General features: G+C 44.5%; 2 protein-coding genes across 7 annotated transcripts in view; one reads left to right on the top strand and one right to left on the bottom strand.

Moving 5' to 3' along the window:
• The window catches only part of OSTF1 (osteoclast stimulating factor 1), a 58361-nt gene extending 45000 nt beyond the window's left edge, over positions 1–13361 (bottom strand). The window contains exon 1 of one of the 3 annotated variants that reach the window (XM_025360026.1): positions 13258–13361. In XM_025360026.1, the coding sequence (XP_025215811.1) occupies positions 13258–13264 (7 nt within the window). In that variant the 5' untranslated portion in view covers positions 13265–13361. Of the gene's footprint in view, positions 1–12692; positions 13140–13257 lie in introns of those variants that run through there. The other 2 variants (XM_025360025.1, XM_025360024.1) reach the window with 2 other exon arrangements.
• Positions 13100–23219, top strand: part of NMRK1 (nicotinamide riboside kinase 1) — a 29104-nt gene continuing 18984 nt past the window's right edge. For 2 of the 4 annotated variants that reach the window (XM_025360028.1, XM_025360029.1), the window contains exons 1-2: positions 13100–13405; positions 18534–18597. Coding sequence is in view for 2 of the 4 variants with exons in the window: in XM_025360030.1 (XP_025215815.1) it covers positions 18569–18597 (29 nt within the window). In the remaining 2 variants the exon portion in view is untranslated. The remainder of the gene's footprint in view (positions 13406–18533; positions 18598–23219) is intronic. The other 2 variants (XM_025360030.1, XM_025360031.1) reach the window with 2 other exon arrangements.

Raw genomic sequence — 23219 nt, 5'->3', positions numbered from 1 at the left:
TATTTCTAGCTAATATTAGAACTCTGGTAAAATAATACAAACTTTGGACATATGAGAAAGATTATAAAACACAAGAGGAAAAAGTAAAGCAAAGGATTATCAATATCTTTGAAAACAGAGCCCCTCTTTGTTCAGAAAACAGAAGGATTCAAATGTTCTTATGTAGCACATATGAGAACCTCCACAAAAGTCCATGTCTCAAATTCTAACAGACCCAAAAAGAGGAAAATGAGTTCAGAAAGGCCATCTATGAGAAACTAACAAGCTGTCCAAAGCATCTGTTTCTTCCAAGATCATCTACTCACTAAGACAACAGCCTTTAAACTGAAAATTGTTTCCCTAATCGCACCCTCTCTCAAGTCACAGCAGTACTACTTCAAAAGGCTGGTGTTGTGTTCCTAAGGGCCACATTCCTATCATAAAAGTGGCTCACCTGGTGACCCGGAAATGTCTGACCTGACGCCCAGACCTGCCACTCCATTCCAGGGCTCCGCCTAGACAGCCCCGGTGGTGAGCTCTTTCTCCAGCTTGGCCTGGTCCTGAGAGTTGAGATTGTTTATGGGAAGGAGGGGCTCGGCAGAAGTCAGGAGGATCTGGAAAGACCGAAGGAGTCCAAGCGACTCCCAAAAAGGCCAGGGGAGAATTTTAACCCTAAGAAATGTCAAGGTATTTTCCAAGCCAGCTCAGATTAGGGGTTGGAGGAAGGGAAGCACAAGAGAATGGAGTCCTTTAGGATTTCCCCAGAGAATGGGAAGGCCAGGAAGTGAAAAGCTGTGGTTTCTGGGGCTGTAATTAAACTAGGGTAAATTACAGGACCATCCTTGCAGAAATCCCCCTTTGTTCAGGAAGGTGGGGGAGAGTTGTGACAATACTTCTGTGGTCGTATTCTTACCTTCAGCCAGGCCAAGGCCCCCGGGTCACACCTACCCCTGAGGCTGCAGCTGCTCAGAGACTTTTTTTTTTTTTTTTTTTTTTGAGACGAGTCTCCCTCTGTTGCCCAGACTGGAGTACAGTGGCCTGATAACAGCTCACTGCAACCTCCGCCTCCCAGGTTCAAGAGATTCTCCTCCCTTAGCCTCCCGAGTAGCTGGGATTACAGACATGCGCCACCACGGCCCGGCTAATTTTTGTATTTTTAGTAGAGACGGGGTTTCACCATGTTGGCCAGGCTGGTCTCAAACTCCTGACCTCAAGTGATCCATCTGCCTCGGCCTCCCAAACTGTTGGGATTACAGGTGTGAGCCACCGTGCCTGGCCTCAGAGACTTAAAAAAAAAAAAAAAAACTCTTTTTCACTGATGGATGCCCAGAAGATCATTTTATCTTTTTATGAACATGGGCACATGGACAAGAAGGGAGGAAATGGAGACAATGGAATTTTTTCTTAAACTTCTAGGAATGCCCTGGTTCCCTCCCAAGCCCTTGAGCCTGCAGAACTATTTACTGTTGGAGATGTGGATGGCGTGGCAGTGAGAATAGCCTCTGCTCACGGAGACAGAAGAAGGAAAAATCCGTGCTCTCTGGGGCAGCGGCTTGCCACCAATATGCAGTGGTCATTTAAATTGTAGGCTTTCAGAATAATCACTAGGAATTTGCTCTCCTTCTATACCTACTGTCTACATGCAGAAGTACTCTGCTATCTCTTGCTCTCTGTCCTAACAAATTGTAGTTCTTTACCTTTGGTTTTAAGACACTTAGTGGAAAACTAATACTTGAGCACTGTAATAATTTTCCACTATGAATAGAATGATTTTTGTTTGAATTCTAAAGCCATAGCAACAAAATTTATTCCCATAAGTATAATTCTATGTCCTTAAAATTGCCATTTTGGCCGGATGTAGTGGGTAATCCCAACGCTTTTTTTTTTTTTTTTTTTTTGGAAACAGAGTCTCACACGATTGCCCAGGCTGGAGTGCAGTGGCATGATCTCGGCCCACTGCAACCTCTGCCTCCTGGGTTCAAGCGATTCTCCTGCCTCAACCTCCCGAGTAGTTGGGATTACAGGTACCCACCACTATGCCCAACTAATTTTTTGTATTTTTAGTAGAGACAGGGTTCCATTATGTTGGCCAGACTGGTCTCTAACTCCTGACCTAAGGTGATCCACCTGCCTCAGCCTCCCAAAGTGCTGGGATTACAGGCGTGAGCCACTGCACCCAGCCTAATTCCAACACCTTGGGAGGCCCAAGTGGGAAGATTGTTTGAGCCCAGGAGGTCCCACTATGGAGACCCCATCAGACCAGCCTGGGCAACACTGTGGGACCCCATCTGTACAAAAAATTAATAGCTGGGCTTGGCAGCACATGCCTGTAGTCCCAGCTACTCAGGAAGCTGAGGCAGGAGGGTCACTTGAGCCCAGGAGGTTGAGACTGCAGTGAGCTGTGCACTCCAGCCTGGGTGACAGAACAATACCTTTTCTTAACAACAAAAAAAAAAAAAGCAAAAACAAACAAAAAAAAGCCATTTATCAGAATCTCTTTAAATATATAAATGTTATTTTCTTTACCCCTGTAATCCCAGAATTTTGGGAGGCCGAGGTGGGTGGATCACCTAAGATCAGGAGTTCGAGACCAGCCTGGCCAACATGATGAAACCCCGTTTCTAATATAAACACAAAAAATTAGCTGGGCATAGTGGCACGTGCTTGTAATCCCAGCTACTTGGGAGGCTGAGGCAGGAGAATCGCTTGAACTCAGGAGGCGGAGGTTGCAGTGAGCCGAGATCATGCCATCGCACTCCAGCTTGGGCAATAAGAGCGAAACTCTGTCTCACAAATAAATAAGTAAATAAAAAAGAAAAAAAGAGGCTTTTGGTTTCTGCCAGTATAACTGGCAGAGTGATGGGTAGGCAGAGAATCATTCTCTTAGTAGATTAGTCCTCCCTCTTCTCGAGATAAAGCACTGAAAACCCTCCTCTCTAGAATCAAATACAGTGATTTCTGTAAAAAAAAAAAGGACTGAATTTAAATCTATGGCTTAAAACCATCACCTCCAAAAGAGATGGGAAAAAATAAGATGAGAAGAGACAAGAGGATCCTGAATGATATTTTGCACGGAGAATTTCTAAAATCTAGTAGAATACCTAGTATTCTCACATCTTGGGCCTACAGAGTTGATGTTGTTGAGTTATAACCAACTTTACATCTTCCGAACATGAAAGTCTTCAGTATCTAGATGGCCGTTCATGAACAAACACATTTTGCAAGGGTCTCACTGGAATCTGCGCATATAAAGCCCCAAACATATTCCTGCAGGGAGACCCCAGTATTCTCTTTGTCTAGACAGTTACAAGAAAAGAAAAAAATTAAAACTGCCCTATGTAGCAAAAGCCTAAGTGAAATCAGATCAGACCTAATTATTAATACGTTACACCCCCTTCCTAACCCTCATCCTGTCCTTTCCTGTCTCTTTGTTGTTTCTCATGGAAATCTGGACTTATGAAAAGCCCTTGCTTGGTGTGTTTAATTCCTCCATGTTTCTATCCACATGCTGCTGAGCACTGAGTAGCTGGGAGTTGGGATGGGGATCATTGAAAATGGCCCAGGAGTCTAGGAGAAGGAGAACGAGATGAAATTAATCAGAAATGTGAGAAATTATTGAGAGGCCAGTATGAGGCCATGAAGATGATTTCAAATCAGATTTAGCATGAGGTGAAGAAACTAGCCTGGGCAACATGGTAAAACCCTGTCTCTACAAAAAATACAAAATTTAGCCAGGCATGGTGATGCATACTGGCAGTCCTAACCCCTGGGAAGGCTGAGGTGGGAGGATCGCTTGAGCTCAGGAAGCAGAGGTTGCAGTAAGCCCAAGATCATCACACCACACTCAAGCTTGGGCAACAGAGCCAGACCCTTGCCTCAAAGAGAAAAAAAGCAAAAAGGAAAAGAAAAAGAAACTGAGGCATAGAGTGGTTTAGTGACTTATAAAGGTCACCTAGAAAGTTAACTATAAAATTGGTGCTAATGGAGCTGTTGTTGCTTTAAAAAAAAAAGGGGGGGGGAACAGCCAGAAGTTCATCCCACTCACAATAAGGCATGTCCAACCCCCATTAGCCTTTTATGTTTGGAAAACGTAAAGGTGATTATAACTCAGTAACATCAACTCTGGAGACCTAAATATGTCCAGGGCTTTATATGCACAGATTCCAATGAGATCCTCAAAAAATGTGGTTGTTCATGAACGGCCATCAAGACACTGAAGACTTGATGTTTGGAAAATGTAAAGTTGATTACAACTCAGTTTATCATGGTCCGAACTAGTTTTTCAGGTTAAATCTGGATGAGGGGAGGGGTCCATTCCATTGGTTAGGGAGCTTAGAGTTTTATTTGGGGTTTACACTTCAGAGCCCCAATATTTAGATACAGAATAGGTTTTCAAGAGTGCAAAGGCCTTAGGCAAGGACCAGAAGCCCTGTCAGATGGGAAGGGTTCCCTGAAAGTGGAAGCAGGCAGTCACCATAGCAGTGACTCCTACCTCACATTACAGCTTCAGATAGGCCCGGGTTCTAGTGAGCAGGTGCTCGGATGACCTGAATGCAGAGATCAAAGAGAATGATTTATTCCCCCAAAGAAAAATATGGTCGACAACAATTTTAAGCTTGGCACACCATCAGAATATTAACTTTGGCAGGGATGGTTTCTATTCCAATGTTTCATGGACACTTCCCTTGCCTGAAAAACCAGTAGGAATACCCTCAGATGAAGTTGTCCCAGGGCTAGCTACAGATAAATCTGAGCACTGACTCATCAAAACAATAAGCCCAAGAAAGCAGTGAAATAATACATGCTAGCCAGAAAGTCCTGTGAACCTGGGTAGTCAACATTTCAGACATAAGCATAAGAGTTTGGTTTTCAAATAAGGAAGAATGAGACTCCGAGATCCTCCAAATCTTCTGGAGTCTGAGATACCTTCCAACCGTGTCTAAAACCTAGAGGGGCTTCTTTCAGCCAACCCCCTCTAACCCACACTCAGTGAGCTAAGGTTTGGAAGCATCTTCTCCCCAAATATGGATGTGGTCAGGAAGTTCCTAGAAGACACACAGACATTCCAAGATAACCTCCAGGTTCAAGTCATTTCTTTGTCTCATGGGAGTGAGTCCTGGCTGGGAAGCCGGGAATCCTAAAATAGAATCCATGAGTTTCTCAGAACCAAGCAAAATTCCTGGAGTGTACGGATGCCAGACAGACCCTTGTAAGGGGCCTGAGACAGTCCCTCTAGTGTGAGTATAAACTGAGTTGGTTAGAGGATCTCCCTTAATTTGAATTCAAATTGCCCTCAGGCTCCCTGGAAATTGGGAGTACCCAGCAGAAAAGATCCACATTAGATGCATTCTTGGGTCCCAAGAATATAAAACCAAAATAGCTTATCCAATTATAAGGGATGCTAAAGAGTTTTAAAATTCCATGCCAATCAAAATGCACAAATATAAAACTATCCCCCAACTCTTATCCCAAATGTAAGCTGAGAAATTTGCCTTGTGGCTTTCTAAAAATCCTACAGATGCACAGACATAAAGTGGTAAATAACTGAATAAAAAGGAGGGGGGAGGCCACAGCAGTCACACCAGTAACTTGTTTAACTGATTTGCAGCTGCTAAATCTCTTTAACCCATTGCCCTAAACTAAACACCTACTACACCAACTGTTAACACTCTGAGAAACAGATAAGCAATCTGTGAAGAGAGCTGATGTGTGCATTTAAATTCCTGCTTTTTGTGTGGAGCAATACCATTTTTCACAAACTGTTACACGGGGTATAAACAGCCTTCTCTTTATTCAGAGAAAATTATGTGGTTCACAGTTCTCCGTGCACATAACAAATTTCCTTGACTTCTCTGAAAGAAGCTTTGCCCTTATTTAGTTAGACAAATGTGGATAGGAGGATGCATTCTTTCATTTCCGCCTGAATCAAATGACTTTTCCCCTTTTGCTGCCCAGCAAACTCTTACTCAGCATTCAGAACTCTGCTTGGATTACTCCTCTTCCGTGACATCTTCTCAGCTTCCTCAGGCTCCTTGCCCTGTGCTTCCCAGCCCTCTGATCACACGTTGATAACATCTCCTATCACAAGCACTGCGATCTTTCTGTTTAAGACATGCTTATACATTATTGGGAGGGAAGTAAACTGGTACGACCTCTTTGAAAAGCGATTTGGAAATTTCTATGAAAACAGCAGTGCGCGTACCCTCTGAAACAACAAATCCCACTGCCAGGACTTTGTCCTGTGGATTTACACATGTAAGCAACAACAATACTGTTGGGAGACTATTTGTGATAACAAAAGATCGAAAACAATCCCGAAGTACATTAGTTAGGGTCTGGTTCAATGAGCTCAGCAGAATACCATGTAGTTATTTAAAAGAACCAGGAAGTTCTCCTAGTTCTAATATTTGCATTGTTTGTTTGAGACAGGGTCTCGCTCTGTCACCCAGGTTGGAGTGCAGTGGCACGATCGTGGCTTGCCATAACCTTGACCTCCCAGGCTCAAGTGATCCTCCCACCTCAGCCTCCTGAGTAGCTGGGACTACAAACACGCACCACCAAGCCCGGCTAATTTTTTTCATATTTGTTGTGGAGACAAGGGTTCACCATGTTGCCCAGGCTGGTCTCAAACTACTAGGCTCAAGTAATCTGCCTGCCTGAGCCTCCCAAAGTGCCAGGATTACAGGTGTGAACCACTGTGCCCGGCCTGTAAATTTTTTTGAAACTCCTTTAATTTGATAGAGAATCTTGACAGCTCGCTCACATCAGCCCACTGAAAGGTGTCTCTGTATTTTTTTTTTTAAATGTAGTTTGTCTTCCCCTGTGCATTAAGCAAGTGAGGACAACTTTGGCAATGGCTTCTGTTGTGCCTTGAGGTATAAGGTGTGTATTAGAAAATCTCACTGCACCAGTCATGTAAGTCAGATTGTGGGAATGCTGAAACACCAAGGGAGGGAACCCCAGTATTTCCAGAAGGGAGGAGTGCTGATCAGAGGCACACAACCTCCAGCCTTTGCTCCTTTGTGGTAAAGCTACAAGAAAAGCCCAATCACAGTCTCTGAGTCCACCCCCCACCTTCTTTCAGACAAAAACAAACAAAAAAACCACCTTTTTTTTTTGTATCAAAGCATTTTACGTATCTGTCATTCATAAATGATTTAGTCGCTGTGCAGTTACAAAGAAATAAAAGAGTATTCCACTCTCAAAAAGTATATAGTTTAATGGTCTAATACGGATCCACTGAAAGAGGGCAGTTACACAAACCAAATACCAATAACACAACTGCATAAGCTAATAAAATGACTGTCCAACCAAAGCAGGTCCAACCCAATAACATCTCTGGCAGGTTTCTCTGCTCACATGCATGGACCCAATTAAAGCTTACGTTCCACTTCCAGGTCACACCAACCACTCACTAGCTTTGAGATCTTAGGTAGTTTACTTGATCTCATTAAGTACTACTTCATCCATAAAACAGGGAGATGAGGACCCACCCACCTGACAGGAAAGTCAGAATAATTAAAGGAGACAGAGCATACACAGTGCTGGGTGCAGTCCCCGACATATAGGGCCAAATTTACATTAACCATTCCCATCATCATCACCATCATTCTGAAATTTTCAAGATGTTTCTCAGGCTTTATTCTGCCATCAGGTATAAAAAGTATCAAGTCTATAAAAGAAGACTATTCACATGCATATTTCACCTCACTTTTGATTAATTCCTTTGTTGGGGTAAAACACACAAAAACTGAGTTCATTTTAGATGAAAACCTTTTTCTCTCAAAACTGTTATTTAAGCAGCATGTGTGTGATGTCTTTTAAGTTTTATGACTTTTTACTCTGAATAACAAAAGAATCTGAAACACTGACATTTGCTTCTTCAAAGTTCCATGAATTTATTTTCACAAGGCACATGAAATATTTATGCTGCTTCACTTTCACCACCAAAATCAATAAGCCATTTGGGAAAAAATGGCCAAGGTCAGACATCAGGTTTCCAACTACAATAGAGGGCTACCAAACCTGCTTAGAATGAGATAATTTTACGGCCCAAATCTCATTTAGTATTCTTTGGCCCATCCTTACTCTCAGAATAAAATATTTTTTTTAAAGATTTCATGAGAACAAAAGTTCTGTTTTCTACACTTCTACACTCTAACAAGACAGACAGATTCACGCTAATTGAACTGCAAGGCTTCTGAGAGCGGCTGAAAACAACATAAATGCTGTATGTGTAAAACTAAGAGGTCGTACTCATTCAGAAAAAGGAAAGGAGGGTCCCAGCCAGGTTTGGTGGTAAGCACGGATAATTCCAGATACTCTGGAAGCTCAGGCAGGAAGACTGCTTGAGCACAGGAGATCAAGATCAGCCGGGCAACACAGCAAAATCCCACCTCCAAAAGAAAAGAAAAGGAAGGAAAGAACCATAGAGAATGAGCTAAAGACCACGAAATTGAAACACATCTTAGCAGAGTACCATGGTGACACAGATAACAGTTAAGAGAGAAAGTTTCAATGACAGACCTTGTGTGGCCAAAAGTGATTCTACAGAAACAAAATCAGTAAGCAAGGAAAGATCAAGATGCGACAGAACTGATTTTTCAAGCAGAATGCGGGCAATACCATACAACCTTTTGGAAACATATACCAACCAACAGCAAGACATTTCAAATGGAAGCTGAGACACTGTTCTAAGGATAATTGTTTTTATTTTTTTTGAAATGAAATGGACGTGAAGAAGAAAGAAACCTGAAACAATATTCAACCAAATGTAAATAATGATTATCAGTAGATGACAGGGATGATTTCTATATTTTAGTTATATATTTATTGTTTACCTTTTCCCAAATTTTCTAAAAATAAAAAAATTACTTATATTTTTAATTATAAGCTCTTTTTTTTTTGACAAAATGAATGAGATCAGCCATCCAGTTGTAGATATGGGATACTCTAGGTAATATCTATAGATACATATGTCTTCCCCATTAGACTCAGGACCCTCGTGAATGACACCTTAGGTTACTGCTCCTTAGAACCCCAGTGTCTAGCACAGGGCCTAAAATATGAGCTACATGTATTAAGAAATGTTTAGCAAATGAATTCTGGATATAGCCAAAAACCCAAGAAAGTAACCCTGATCTATCCTCCAGATGGTACAAATATGGCCAGGGTCTCCCACTGGTATCTGCCCAGGACTTCTCAGCCTCCTTCCACCAACGGTGCCCCTGTTGGGCATGTGCTGATCAGCCGGAAAGATGCAATTAGTCTGCATTATAGCTTAATGTCCCTCGCTTTTAATATCTTCCAGCGAGTCCTTTGTCCTTACTCATCTAGCTCCTTTCCTTTTAGTATTGTCTACTGAGTTGAGCCATGCTGTTTTACCCACATCTTGCTCTGAAAGAAGCTATAAGAAACACAGTTAGGATGTTCTGTCTTGTATTTCTGCTAGAGATATCCAGGCCACTCCAACACTTTAAGAGAACCCACAGGAAAATCTGTCTCAGATCTCAATGCCATTAAAATAACTACTTTTCAGAGCAAGTGACACATTTTAATTTTATGAGCACTGTGAATCTTGAGATTTTTCTCTCGGCTTGCAGCTGAGAGCCAAATCTACAGTGACCTTACTACACGCAAGTCTGTCTGTAAGCTAGCTTTTCCTCTTGTTTCATCTTATCATTCTTCCCTCCCTCTAAAATGACCTTGCTTTATCTTTCTTTCCTCTCTCTCAGATCATGTGTATTTTTAGAAGTCCTTTGGAAAGAGGTAGGATATAAACAAACCAAAAAATTAAATACAACCCCAAAGTCCCCAATCCCATGCTGTCTTTGGAGATTTGTATCCATGTAGCTTGCCTGCAGGACAAGAAAGTAAAGCTCCACACCACTCTCCTTGCTGTACCAGCCAGGGGGTGACCTTTATGTGCATCTGTGACAAGAAGGTCTGTAGACCAGAGGCCCCTCCCTTTCGACTTCCTGACCACCAGCTCTAAAATACACATGACCACCAATGTGAATGGAGCACTATGACTCAAGGCAGAATTGCAAATGGTTAAGAGTGCAGACTTCGGCTGGGGGCGGTAGCTCACGCCACTGTGATCCCAGCACTTTGGGAGGCCAAGGCGGGTGGGTCACAAGGTCAGGAGTTCAAGACCAGCCTGGCCAAGATGGTGAAACCCCATCTCTTTTAAAAATACAAAAAACTAGCCAGGCTTGGTGGCGGGCGCCTGTAATCCCAGCTACTTGGGAGGCTGAGGCAGAGAACTGCTTGAACCCAGGAGGCGGAGGCTGCAGTGAGTCGAGATTGTGCCATTGCACTCCAGCCTGGGCGAGAGAGGAGACTTCATCTCAGGAAAAAAAAAAAAAAAAAAAGAGTGCATACTTCAAAGCCAGACTACCTGGGTTTTAATCCTGCCTGCTACATCCCCCACTCTAACTGTTGACTTTAGACAAATTAAATAACATTTCTGCGCATCTTTATTTCCCCATCTGTGCAACAGGAACAATATAATGGTACTGACCTCATAAGATTGTTGAGAACAGCAAATGCGTTAACACATGTAAAAGTGACTAGGCCATTGCCTAACACACAGTAAATGTGGGACAGTACTACAATAGGACATTTCTGTTTTTGTTTTTTGTATTCTGTTGAGACAGGGTCTTGCTATGCTGCCCAGGCCAGTCTCAAATTCCTAGCTTCAAGCACTCTTCCCACCTCAGCCTCCCAAAGTGCTGGGATTACAGGCATGACCCACTGCTCCTGGTCATTGCTTTTTTTTCTACTAAGGTAGCCCACCCACATTATCAAGTCTGATTGGCAGTAATGTTTCTGACTGTAAATTACTAAACTGGCAAACCCATTTCTATGGTAACTTTGTGTCTGGATCTCATTTATAAATTAATGTTCATTCAAAATTCCCTGTATCCTGAATCAAGGACCAGATAAAACAAAATAAAATAAAATAAAATGCAAAATTCCCTCTAAACACCAGTCACGTTTAACCACAAGCTTTCTGACGTGAAGGAGAAAGCAGGTTCCTGGGAATGTATCCACAATTAGTAACAGGATGATCCCTCAACCCCCAAGTGGGAATGAATGCACAAGTATACACTACTGTGTGCACATACACACACCTGTCATTTTCAATACAGACATTTAATATGCCTGAAAAGATTTTTAAAAAAGAAAAAAAAAAAAAACTCATGAACTTTTTCTCAGGGCATTCTTTAAAATAATGTATTTCAATAGGCCGCAGGTGGTCAGAAAAAATATATATTGTTTAGCTATTAAAGAACAACCCTGCATTGTTAGATACTTGAGGTCCTGATTTGCACCTGGGTTTAGAAAGCTACCTCATACACATGCACTTAAAATGGAAATTTCTCATCAGATTCCACATCTAATGCAATGCAGAGCCCAACTCTAGCTGTGCCCCATCTTTACTCAGGGAAGAGCCAGTCTCAGCAACTTCCTTCACACTCAGCCCACCAAGATGTCAGTCCTCAGTGAAGGACTATTCCCCATACGTATGTACATGATTATCATATAAAGGGACTTCATACTCCAACGGCAGGAACGCAAAGGAAGAAAACCAGACAAGTATGAAAGCTGTAGAGTTTAGGAAAATCAAGGAAAAAATTAATCACTGAAACTCTTATCTCCTGCAACGAAAGTTACTTCAAAATTTGATGTAAATGGACTAAATTTCAGCATTTCGCTATACCGAAATTACACAAGATGGGAGTGAAAATAACCAAGAATACATCGGAGTCATTTATCTTCCATTTCCCGTATTTCCCTTAATTACCTACCCAAATGAAAGCACCTAAGAGTTGTTAAAGTATTGAAATACGTCAGTCCTTTCTAAGTACCTACCCAAATGAACGCGCGGAAGAGTAGGTTACAATATTTAATTAAAATACGTCAGTTTCTTTCATAATTCGCTTATTTCTGCATATCACAAAAAATAGTCTAAGAACAGAGCAAAAATGAACAAGGACAATCCGCCAAGAAAACTGCTTTGAGGAATGTAGTAATCTCAGTCCTCTCAGGTTTACCACGCCAACGTCTTTGGGAGAGCGAAGGCAAAGGAGATGATAAAATGACACTTCCGAATAGCAACAGCTGAGATTACTTTCGCATCCTAGATTCTTTCCACCAGGAGCGCGAGCACGGGGTTTTCTAAACGCTCTTTCCACGATCCCGAGGTCAATTTCAAACGCTGCTCCTAGCCTAAGTCCCGAAGGAGGCTCGCTCGCCCACCCCACCCTGCAAGCATTGCACTTCCCGTTCGCTCTGGCCGGTCAGGAACCCTAACTTGACAGTGACAAACACTGAGAAAAGAGGAAGTGGCTAAAGACCATTTCAAGACATTTTTTAAAGGGAGATCAATGGCCCTGTCTTTCCGGAAAACTTCCATGGGACGTTGCCATCACACCCTCTGAAAGTTTCAGCGAATGACAACGTAGCAAAAGTGAGGTCGACTCCCCTTTAAATATATATATATATATTTTTTTTTAACCCTCGAAATCCTCTCGCTATCAAAATCGATCCCTCCCCGGTAACAGCGAACGCAAAAGAGCTCCCATCCCAGTGGGGCAGATCTCGTAAGCCAGGCTCGGGGCCGGGTGCGCGCCAGGTCCTCCCTGCCAAGCGGCAGAGGAGGGGCCGGCACCGCGGCGGCCAGAGGACCCGACGAGCGCCTCCCTTACGTCCCTCACCTGGTTTGACTGGTTTGGGTGGCGGCTTCGACATCTCGCTTCCTGGCGCTGCAAATCCTAAAGACCCCGCCGAAAAGCCCACCGCTTGCCCGCCACCTGGCACTCAGGCACCCCAGTTTCTTTTTGTCTGGCTTACAACGGTGCGCCTCTCAGGACCGGCGCCCACCCTTGGCTGCGCAAAGAGCGGACGCAGGCAGAGCTGCTCCGCCGTGTGCCCCGCCCCGCCCCACGGCCGCCGGAGCCGTCCTAAGCGCCAGCCGGGCCGACGAGGAAGTGGACCCTGCCTAGCCGAACGCTTATTGGCTCCCGGGCTGGCAGCTTCGCCGCAGTGGGAGCGCGGGCGGCGCGCACGGCGGCGGAACGGGCCGGAGCCGAGCGAGGGCGAAGCGGGCGCGCGCCAGTGCCGCGGGCCGCGCGCGCTCCCAATAGGGAAGAGCCGGAGCTGGCCAGGGGCGCGCGGGAGAGGCCACGCTCGCCGTAGCCCCGCCCCGCCCCAACGGGGGCTGGAACCCGGGGCAGAGCTGAGTGGAAAGGGGCCTCAGGTGGCCACCGCTACCTGGCATCCCTCTAATCCAGGAGAATCGTGGAGAAAGAGGCTGTGGGCCTGTCGGGGAGCGAGCTGCGGGTAGCGGCGCACTGGGGACAGGCGCGCGCCTGGCTGTCGCCCTTGCCGCTGTGTTTGGGAGGACTCGAACTGGCGCCAGGTGAGTGCTTACCTGCTCGCCCCTGCCGCGCCGCGCCGCGCCGCCTTGGTGGGGCCTGGAGGTGTTTCCAGAGGGTTTTTGTGCTGGAGCTCGGGACTTGGTTACACCTTGAAAGCCTTGCCTGGACTCTTGCCACCCTCAGAGAACTGATAGGTGGCCTGCCGAGGAGCACGTGGACTCCTGCTCTAGCGCCCTGGCATAATCCTGAAAATGGGAACTCTGCCTCCAAGAGACCGCGCAGCTGGGAGAAGTCGCCAGGGACAGGATTCAGTACTCGATCCTCGCGGGTCGAAATGGTCTCATTCCTCTAGCGTTGGGGTGATGACCTACTGCCCGCCTGCTGCCTGTTATTGTATGGCCTGCTAAGAATTTTTTTTTTTTTTTTACGTTTTTAATGGCTGAAAAGAAATCAAAAGAAATATAATACTTTGTGACACGTGAAAATTACATGAAATTCCGATTTCAGTGTCCGTGAAAATTACATGAAATTCCGATTTCAGTGTCCGTAAAATTTTACTGGAACACAGTCACGCTCATTTGCATCTGTGTTGTCTGTGGCCGCTTTCGCATTACCCAGCAGGGTTGAGTAGCAGCTGGCAAAGCCCAAAGCATTTCCTATCTGGCACTTGACAGAAAAAGTTTGCCGACCCCTGATCTAGCGGATATTATCTTCGGTGGGAGGAAAGAACTGGAGCACACAAGGAAGCCAATGGCATAAGTTCAAAATAACAGTCAATATTGTAAATTAATTGTGTATTTGGGGAAGGAAAAAACTATTTACACAAGAACCTACATAAATGAAACCAACGGGGGAGGGGCATGAATTGCGTTTTCAAAAACCCCAGCCCTTCACGCCTGTAATCCCAGCACTGTGGGAGGCCAAGGCGGGTGGATCACGAGGTCAATGAGATCGAGACCATCCTGGCCAACATGGTGAAACCTGATCTCTACTAAAAATTCAAAAATTAGCCGGGCGTGGTGGCGGGCGCCTGTAGTCCCAGCTACTCGGGAGGCTGAGGCAGAAGAATCACTTGAACCCGGGAGGCGGAGGTTGCAGTGAGCCGAGATTACACCACTGCACTCCAGCCTGGTGACAGAGCGAGAGTGTCTTAGGAAAAAAAAAAAAAAAAACCCAGCCTTGAGGTATTTGTTTACCAAAAGGGAGCAAAGTTTAAACAATAGTAGGAAAAGACTGCCCTATCTCCTGGAAGAAGAGAATCAAAATAGCCGTTGAATAGAATACAGAGTGAGAAGTCCTGGAAACATTTTCCTCTTTTTAAAATATCAGGCTGTCCTGTAGATACATTTGAAGAGCACATTTAGCAGGAACTTTGTCTTTCAGATCATTTGCGTTAGAGAGCTGCCCTCTTCGTACAATCTGCTGATTCTGCACATGCCACTTCTGACCGTTCTGCTGTTTAGAATCCAAAATGTAAATGTTTAGTAGTGAAATGAATTAAACATAATAAACACATCTGAATTAAAAAAAAAAAAAACCCAACAACATATTACTTAGGGTTAAAAAAAAGTGTAAAAAATAGAAATTAGTCATTTTAGATTTGCTCTTGGCTATCCTAGTTTGTTCTCCCGCTATGCAAAAGCTCTCTGCTGTTGAGGAAAGCTTTGCACACACCGGGAAAATAAACTACACAGATATTCCGTGAGATTGAAGGTGGTGTGGATTCTAGTGATAGACGTGCCCTGAAATGATGACTCTTTGGACACATCACATGATTTACAGTTTGTACGAAGCTTGCATTTGCTTCATGAAGCCTGGCAAATCATAATTGCAAGCTTTTTAAATTTGATGTTTTGTTTTGTTTTTGGTTTCTTGGGAGGCAGTTTTGGGGTTGTTTTTTGTCTGTTTGCTTTGGTTTTTTTTCAAGAGAGGGTCTCGCTCTATCGCCAAGGCTGAAATGCAGTGGCGGGCGCAGTCATGGCTCACTGTAGCCTTGGTGATTTTTTTTTTTTTTTCTTTTTTTTTTTTGAGACAGAGTCTGGCTCAGTCACCCAGGCTGGAGTGCAGTGGTGCGATCTCAGTTCACTGCAAGCTCCGCTTCCCGGGTTCACGCCATTCTCTTGCCTCAGTCTCCCAAGTAGCTGGGACTACAGGCGCCCGACGCCACGCCCAGCTACTTTTTTGCATTTTTAGTAGAGACGGGGTTTCACCGTGTTAGCCAGGATGGCCTCGATCTCCTGACCTCGTGATCCGCCCGCTTCGGCCTCCCAAAGTGCTGGGATTACAGGCGTGAGCCACCGCACCCGGCCACCTCGGTGATTTTTAATAGTTCTTATAGAGGGCAACAGGCAATGAAACAGTAGAACATGATGTGGAGGTGGACAGTGCCAGGCCTGAACCTGGAGCTCCCCTAAAGCTGCCCTGTGCATGCACACTGTTTTTGAAATAAATGACTTCAGGATTGCTAGGCCTACCCCCACCCACCCTAGTCACTTAGCCCTATTGCCTCTCTTGTCTCTGCATGTTCCAGTTGCCCACCCTTCCGGTCACATTGTTACCTGCTCATTGCTGATAGGGTATGCCCAGCATTTACCCAAACACTGGCTTGGACAGGCCCAGACTGCTAACTAATGTAGAACTGGGAGTTCCTGTTTCAGTTAAAAAACAAAAACAAAACTTACATTTCACTGTATCCAAGAGATTTTATAAGTGAGTTTTTTATGCCATCTCACTCCTGGTTCCTGAATGCAAGTAACCCCCTCAAGCCTATTTCCCGTGCCACAACCATGCTCACTTGTTATTTACATGCCATGTAATTGATGCAACAGTCACACGTGTAAGCACAGATGTGGCAATTAGGACGGGGACCAGTAGTCCTTTCCATTCTGTGTGCACAGCAAATAGTGCCCCATCAATAATACATCAGTAAGAATGACATCAATTATCCATCAGAGCCTGACAATTAAGCTAGCACATATGTAACACCCTTTCTTTGCTGTTAGTAATAAAGTGCTTTTTAGCAGCTTGGAGTGATGGAAAGAAGTCAACTCAACTGGTTTAGTTTCATATCTGGCTTTTCCAGTTACTGTCTGTGTGACCTTAGGCAAATCGCTCTATTGTCTGAGCCAGTTTCCACTTCTGCAAAATGAAGAGGTAGACCAAGTAATCTCTAAAGCTATACTTCTCCAAGTTTGAGAATTTGTGCTTCAGCGAGCTATCCAAAAATAAGTGAAATGGGGGCAAGGAATGACAAAGTTTTATGAATTTTTATTTTATTTGGTCAAGTGAGGATATCACTCTGCGAACAATTTTTGACAACATAATTTTGTAAGAGAAAGAACATGTATCGCCACAAAAGTGAGATAAAGAGCAGCCTCTCCCTTCCCAAAATAAGGCTAGTTGGCATCATTGCACGGACATACCGAAAAAATAAGAATAGGGTAAAGTAAAATTCAAAAGCAGAAAAATTACAACATAAAAATGTATTTTACAATATTCATTGTATGCAGTCGTTCCCTCGATACATCTTGTAAATTTGGATGGAGATGTGACTCAACAACATAACTCTGGATGAAACTCAAATATCCAACTTGTTCTGCTATTTTATTTTATTTTTTAAGCCAGGGTCTCGCTGTCACCCAGACTGGAGTGTAGCAGCTCAATCTCCACTCACTGCTACCCCCACCTTGCGGGCTCAAGCAATCCTCCCACCTCAGCCTCCGAAGTAGCTGGAACTACAGGAGCACACCACCATGCCTGGCTAATCTTTTGTATTTTTGGTAGAGACAGCGTTTTACCATGTTGCCCAGACTGGTCTCAAACTCCTGAGCTCGAGCAATCCGCCTGCCTTGGCCTCCCAAAGTGCCAGGATTATAGGCATGAGCCACCGTGCCCGGCTGCTATTTTATCACAGTCATTATTGAATTCTTGTCTCACACAGACTTGTTAATGGAATTGGACCCAGTGTTAAGCAATTGTAGTCAATGTGGAATATTCTAGAAAGGTCAAGAAGTCAGGCAACAATAGCCCTTTCCCCACCAGGCTTTTTTCTGCATAACCCCTCCCCAGGGAGACTGTGGACACAGATCATAGGAACTGGAGCATTGCTGGGAGCCTCCAGCTTGACAGGTAGCCACTTGCCCCCGGCTACACAGCCTAGGTCCCTGGCCACCGCCCCCCCCCCCAGCAGATAGGAATGAAGAACAGTGACTGTCAGAGATGACCTTCAGCAGCCACTATTAAGGTTCCCTCCAGCTGCGCTTCACCTTTTCACTTAATGATGAAAAATGGCTCATTGTAATAACCAAGGACTGCTTTAGTGAAACTGCCCTCCATCCACTAGACCAAAGGTCCACAAAACAGCAGCCGGTGGCTTAACCTGGCCCTCTGCCTGAACATTTGCAGTGTCATGTAGAAAGCACTACAGAAATCCAATTCAGGGAAATGATAGCCCAATAAAAGGGAATTTCATTCTTGTCATTAGTAGACCTGTTAAAAAAAATTATGATTATATATTGAATTTCATCACAAAAATTTGTGAAAATATTTTTTCTCTTGTTATATAAGTCCATACATAACAATTTAGATTTTGCCTCTTGACCCACACAGTGTCAAATATTTACTATCTGGCCTGCTTCCAAAAAAAATGTACCTAGCCAGGCCCAAGAGCTGGGCTTTTGGGTGAAGAAATCTCATCTTTAAACGGCATTAGCTTCATTTTGCCTCTGGTCAGTAGCAACTTTTTTCCTGTCTTATCAGGGGAGAAAGAGGCCAGCCCACAGAGGTCCCTGCCTCACTGATAATGAGTCATACCCAGGTGACTGAATTGTGCAGGTGGAAGGCAACCTGGCTAAGGAGAGAATGAAACTTCATATACCACACTGTGGCCTAGCAACTCTTCCACGCTTGGAAAACAGACATTCAAGGGGGAGTGCTCCGCAGCTCACCTGACGTTCAACTGGTTGAGAGGCCCTGAGCACGTCCCGGCTGTTGGCACTCAGTGGTAGCAGGGGAAGCCAGTACGGCAGGGAATGTGGATAATGCGGGGCTGTGCTGAGAGGTCACTGTCACCCTCCCCTCTCAGCTGGTGTTCCTAATTTAGGATTCTTTATCTCCCTAGACATCTAAATGAAATGCATTTGAATTTTTTTTTTTTTTTTTTACTTTTAGGAAATATTAGGAAGCTGTGGTTTTCAAAGCTAATTATGAAAACATTTATCGTTGGAATCAGTGGGTGAGTAATTTTGGTACAAACAGCTCTTTAAGATACTGAGGATGTGCAAATGGTGTTTCCGTGTGGATGGAGCAGGGGACGGAGAAGCAGTGAGGATTCCAGAGTCCTGGGGAAGAGCAGACCACTGTGGGATGTCAGTGAAGTGCTGGCGTCATAAATGCCAACAAGAGATGGAAGAGTTTTCTATAAACAGAGAGACAGAAGAGTCCATCAACCACGTTTACCCACTTCCCCTTTTATTTTGTGGAGCTAACACCAGAGGCAAGGTCTGATTGGGCACTGCTTTCATTCAGGATGATTTATCATTCCCCATATGGGTGTTCCTCCATCATGACGGAGGAGAAAGCTTAGTGTTTCTTTCCAGCTGTGCCCAGCTTCAGACATGTGCTATAGAGAACACCTTCACCTCCATTCCTTTCCCCCATGTTTTGGGTGGCCTTATGTCCCATGTTGCCCAAGCTAATACTTGTGGTCCTGGATGCACTTCTCTTTCTCTCAAACATGTTCTAAATTATATGGTCATCCTACCTGTGGTCCCAGAGGCAGGCATGCAAATAAAACATCAACATCAACTGAAAATGACACTATTTGTCTTGCTACCATATTATGTTCACCTTTACTCTAATTACATTCACATTATTTGTGACCCAGTTAATAAAATATGAGACTACTTTGTTTGTAATTTTGGGGAGATCATTGTGTTATGGTATTACATTACCATAGTAAGTCACCAATCAGAAGTAAAATTGAGTGAACTAAATGTCAGAACTCTGCTTTGCCTCCCATCTAATCAGAAGAAAAGTTCAGTTTTTCTCTGCAGTACTTCTCTTGTGTTTCTCTTCCTTCCCGCACTCACTCCCACCATCCTGATATAGGCTGTCATTCCCTAATCCCCATCTTTCCCTTCTAATCTTTCCTACACACCTCTACCAGTTTAAACTTCATACAGAACATTTTAATTATCTGCCTGAAGAATGATATTCAGTGGTTCCCAGTTATTGAGAATTAAATCTGAATATCATGGTCTATGAAGGCTATCCATAAGTAATAAAGGAAATGTATTAGCCTCAGGGGTAGCAGGCTGCAGGAAAGATTTGATACAGGAGCTCAGTGGTATCACCAAAGACAGTTTTTCTCTCTTCTATGTGTCTTTCATTTGGGTTCATCTTAGAACTGACTTATCCTTTTGGTCACAAGGAGCTGCTAGGAGCCCTGTGACTTGTTTCTTCATAGCCTGTCACTGGGCAGAAGGGGAAATACTTCTCTTCCCCTAGGTCATAGGTCTCCCTTTGACTGGACAAGCATGGTCCACATACACGCAGCCACCGTGGTAAAAGAGGTGGGATTACATTGATTGGTTTAGGTCAGTGGGTTCTGTTCTGGAATTGAGAGTGGGAGCAGTTCCAACCAGACCTAGAAAACAGACATAGAACCTGGAAAGGCAACTACAGAGTCCACTACAGGATCCAATCCACCCTTCATTTGGCGTTTGTGTAAATAAGATTTCCCTCTGCTCAATGTCCCAATACAGGGCCATGTAACTAGAAACCTACCTCCTGTCTTGTCCTGTGCACTAGGTACTATCCATAACTTCCTAAGAAAGCCTTCTTCCCACTATCTTTTCTTTAGCAAGTGCCATGATTTCTCCTTTTTCTCTTTTAAGAGATAGGGTCTTACTATGTTGTCCAGGCTGGTCTTGAACTCCTGGCCTCAAACAGTCCTCCCACCTGGGCCTCCCAAAGTGCTGGGATTACAAGGATGAGCCACTGCTCCTGGCCAAGTGCCTTGATTTCATTTTAGTGCTGCTGTACCTGTGAAGCCCATGCCAGATTCAGTTATGGCGAATTTTGTTCCTGCCTTGCATCTTATGAACTTAACCACTTGCTTCCCTACGAAGTAATTGTCCAATAAGTCTCGACCAAATTATTACTTCATAGGGAAGTAATAACAGTAATTATTCAATTGCAAATAACAGGGGTTCTGAAGGAATTCAGAGGGCATCCATGAACCTCCTGGAGATTTAACACAAATGTAAATATAGTCATTTTTCTGGGTGTATTAGTCCATTTGTCTTGCTATAAAGGAATGCCTGAAGCTGAGTAATTTATAAAGAAAAAGAGGTTTATTTGGCTTACTGTTCTGCAGGCTCTACAAGAAGCATGGTGCTGGTACCTGCTTCTGATGAGGGCCTCAGGAAGCTTACATTCATGGTGGAAGGTGAAGGGGATCCAGCATGTCACATGGCAGAAGGAGCAAGAGAGAGTGCGATGGGGCTGGGCGTGGTGGCTCCCGCCTGTAATCCCAGCACTTTGGGAGGCCAAGGCGGGTGGATCACGAGGTCAGGAGATCAAGACCATCCTGGTTAACACGGTGAAACCCCGTCTCTAGTAAAAATACAAAAAATTAGTCAGGCGTGGCAGGCGCCTGTAGTCCCAGCTACTCGGGAGGCTGAGGCAGGAGAAGGGCGTGAACCTGGGAGGTAGAGCTTTCAGTGAGCCGAGATCACACCACTGCACTCTAGACTGGGCGACAGAGTGAGACTCCCATCTCAAAACAAAAAAAAAAAGAAAGTGAGAGGGAAGTCTCAGACTTTTTAAACAACCAGCTCTCACATGAACCAACAGAGCAAGAACTCACTCATTACCATGGGGATGGCACCAAACCCTTCATGAGGGATCTGCCCCCATGAGCCAAACACCTGCCAGCAGGCCCCACCTCCAGCTTGGGGGTCACATTTCTTTTTTCAGACAGAGTCTCGCTCGCCCAGGCTGGAGTGCAGTGGTGTAATCTCGGCTCACTACAGCCTCGACCTCCCAGGTTCAAGGAATTCTCGTGCCTCAGCCTAACAAGTAGCTGGGACTACAGGCATGCACCACCACGCCCAGCTAATTTTTGTTCTTTGTTTTTGTTTGTTTGTTTGTTTGTTTGAAATGGAGTCTCGCTCTGTCGCCCCGGCCGGAGTGCAGCGGCTTGATCTCAGCTCACTGCAAGCTCCACCTTCCGGGTTCATGCCATTCTCCTGCCTCAGCCTCCCGAGTAACTGGGACTACAGGCGCCCACCACCACGCCCGGCTAATTTTTTTGTATTTTTTTAGTAGAGACGGGGTTTCACCATGTTAGGCAGGATGGTCTTGATCTCCTAACCTCATGATCCTCCTGCCTCGGCCTCCCAAAGTGCTGGGATTATAGGCGCGAGCCACAGCACCCAGCCTAAGTTTTGTATTTTTAATAGAGGCGGGGTTTCACCATGTTGACCAGGCTGGTCTTGAACTCCTGACCTCAGGTGATCTGCCCACCTCGGCCTCCCAAAGTACTGGGATACAGGTGTGAGTCACCATGCCCAGCCGGGGATCACATTTCAGTATGACATTTGGAGAGGACAAACATCCAAACTCAGTCACTAGGGAAAGAGATGATAACCTTCGTGGGATTCTCTCAGAGTCCCACAATGTAAAAAAAATTAAAATCCATCCTGGCATTAGACTTTGTATCCCATCTCCATTTCTTAACATGGACTGGTTTTATTACTATACAACTTCTCAATCCTTAGTTTCCTCAACTGGAAAATTGGAATATTAACATCTACCTGTTGCAGAATGTGTTTGAATAATTACAGACAGCCTTTTAACTTCTCCCTAGCCCACTGTTATGTCCAAATACAATGAGCCCTCTTGTTACCTGGCACATAAAAAAATAAATGGGCCAGGAGTTGTGCATTTATTTGGGTGTTGTGAGCAAAGAAGGGAGCGGCACCAAGTAGTCACCCTTTTTCCTTCCTAGGCTCCTAGGATCTGAGCACGCTGGGCACGCTTCTCCTCAGGTTGGTTAGCACATGCGAGCAAGGCTGTGAGTGTGCTGCACATGGTGGTTGTGGGTGTGCCATAGGAGAAGGTTCCTATTCCTTTACCTCATGTTTTGGGTGACCTTCCTATTCCTTCCCCCATTCCTTTCCCACATCCTATTCCCCCATTCCTATTCCTTTCCCCCATCCTATTCCCCCATTCCTATTCCTTTCCCCCATCCTATTCCCCCATTCCTATTCCTTTCCCCCATCCTATTCCCTTCCCCAAGGAAGGTTCCTATTCCTTTTCCCCATGTTGTGGGTGGCCTGAGCTGTCACCTGACCAGGATGTCTCCAAATCTGCGTGTGGATTTTAGGTGCAGGCTTGTTTAAATACTTTGTCTCCCCTCTCCTCCCCGTATCTCAGACTATCTTCTAGCCGGTCTGTCTCCTCCAAGGCTTGTGCAAAAATGGGGTGTGTATTTCTCATTGGCTTTAGCTAAGTCAGTGAGAAAGGATCTAATTACTACTGTTGGTTTGACTGCATGATCTTAACAGAGATAAGTCTAGAAAATGACAGATTTTTTTTCTAGCCAGATTGTTCATATTGTAATAAAATCACTCCCGTTCAGTATCTCATTTAAACCAAAACTTAATACCTAAACTATGGACACTTGGTATAGTTTACAGACATTTTTGTTAAAGAGGGGGAAAAGTTGTAATATTTTCTCGATACATAGGGTAGCACCCACTCCCTTTTCCTTATTTTCAAAGAGATGGCCCATATCCTACCCAAACGTGTATCGTAAGGTTAAATGAGAAATCTTGTGAATCAGGTTCC

The sequence above is a fragment of the Theropithecus gelada genome, chromosome 15 (genome assembly GCF_003255815.1).
Source record: "Theropithecus gelada isolate Dixy chromosome 15, Tgel_1.0, whole genome shotgun sequence".
NCBI lineage: Eukaryota > Metazoa > Chordata > Mammalia > Primates > Cercopithecidae > Theropithecus > Theropithecus gelada.
Note: the sequence above shows the minus strand (reverse complement) of the source record. Positions and strands in the feature narration are given on the sequence as shown.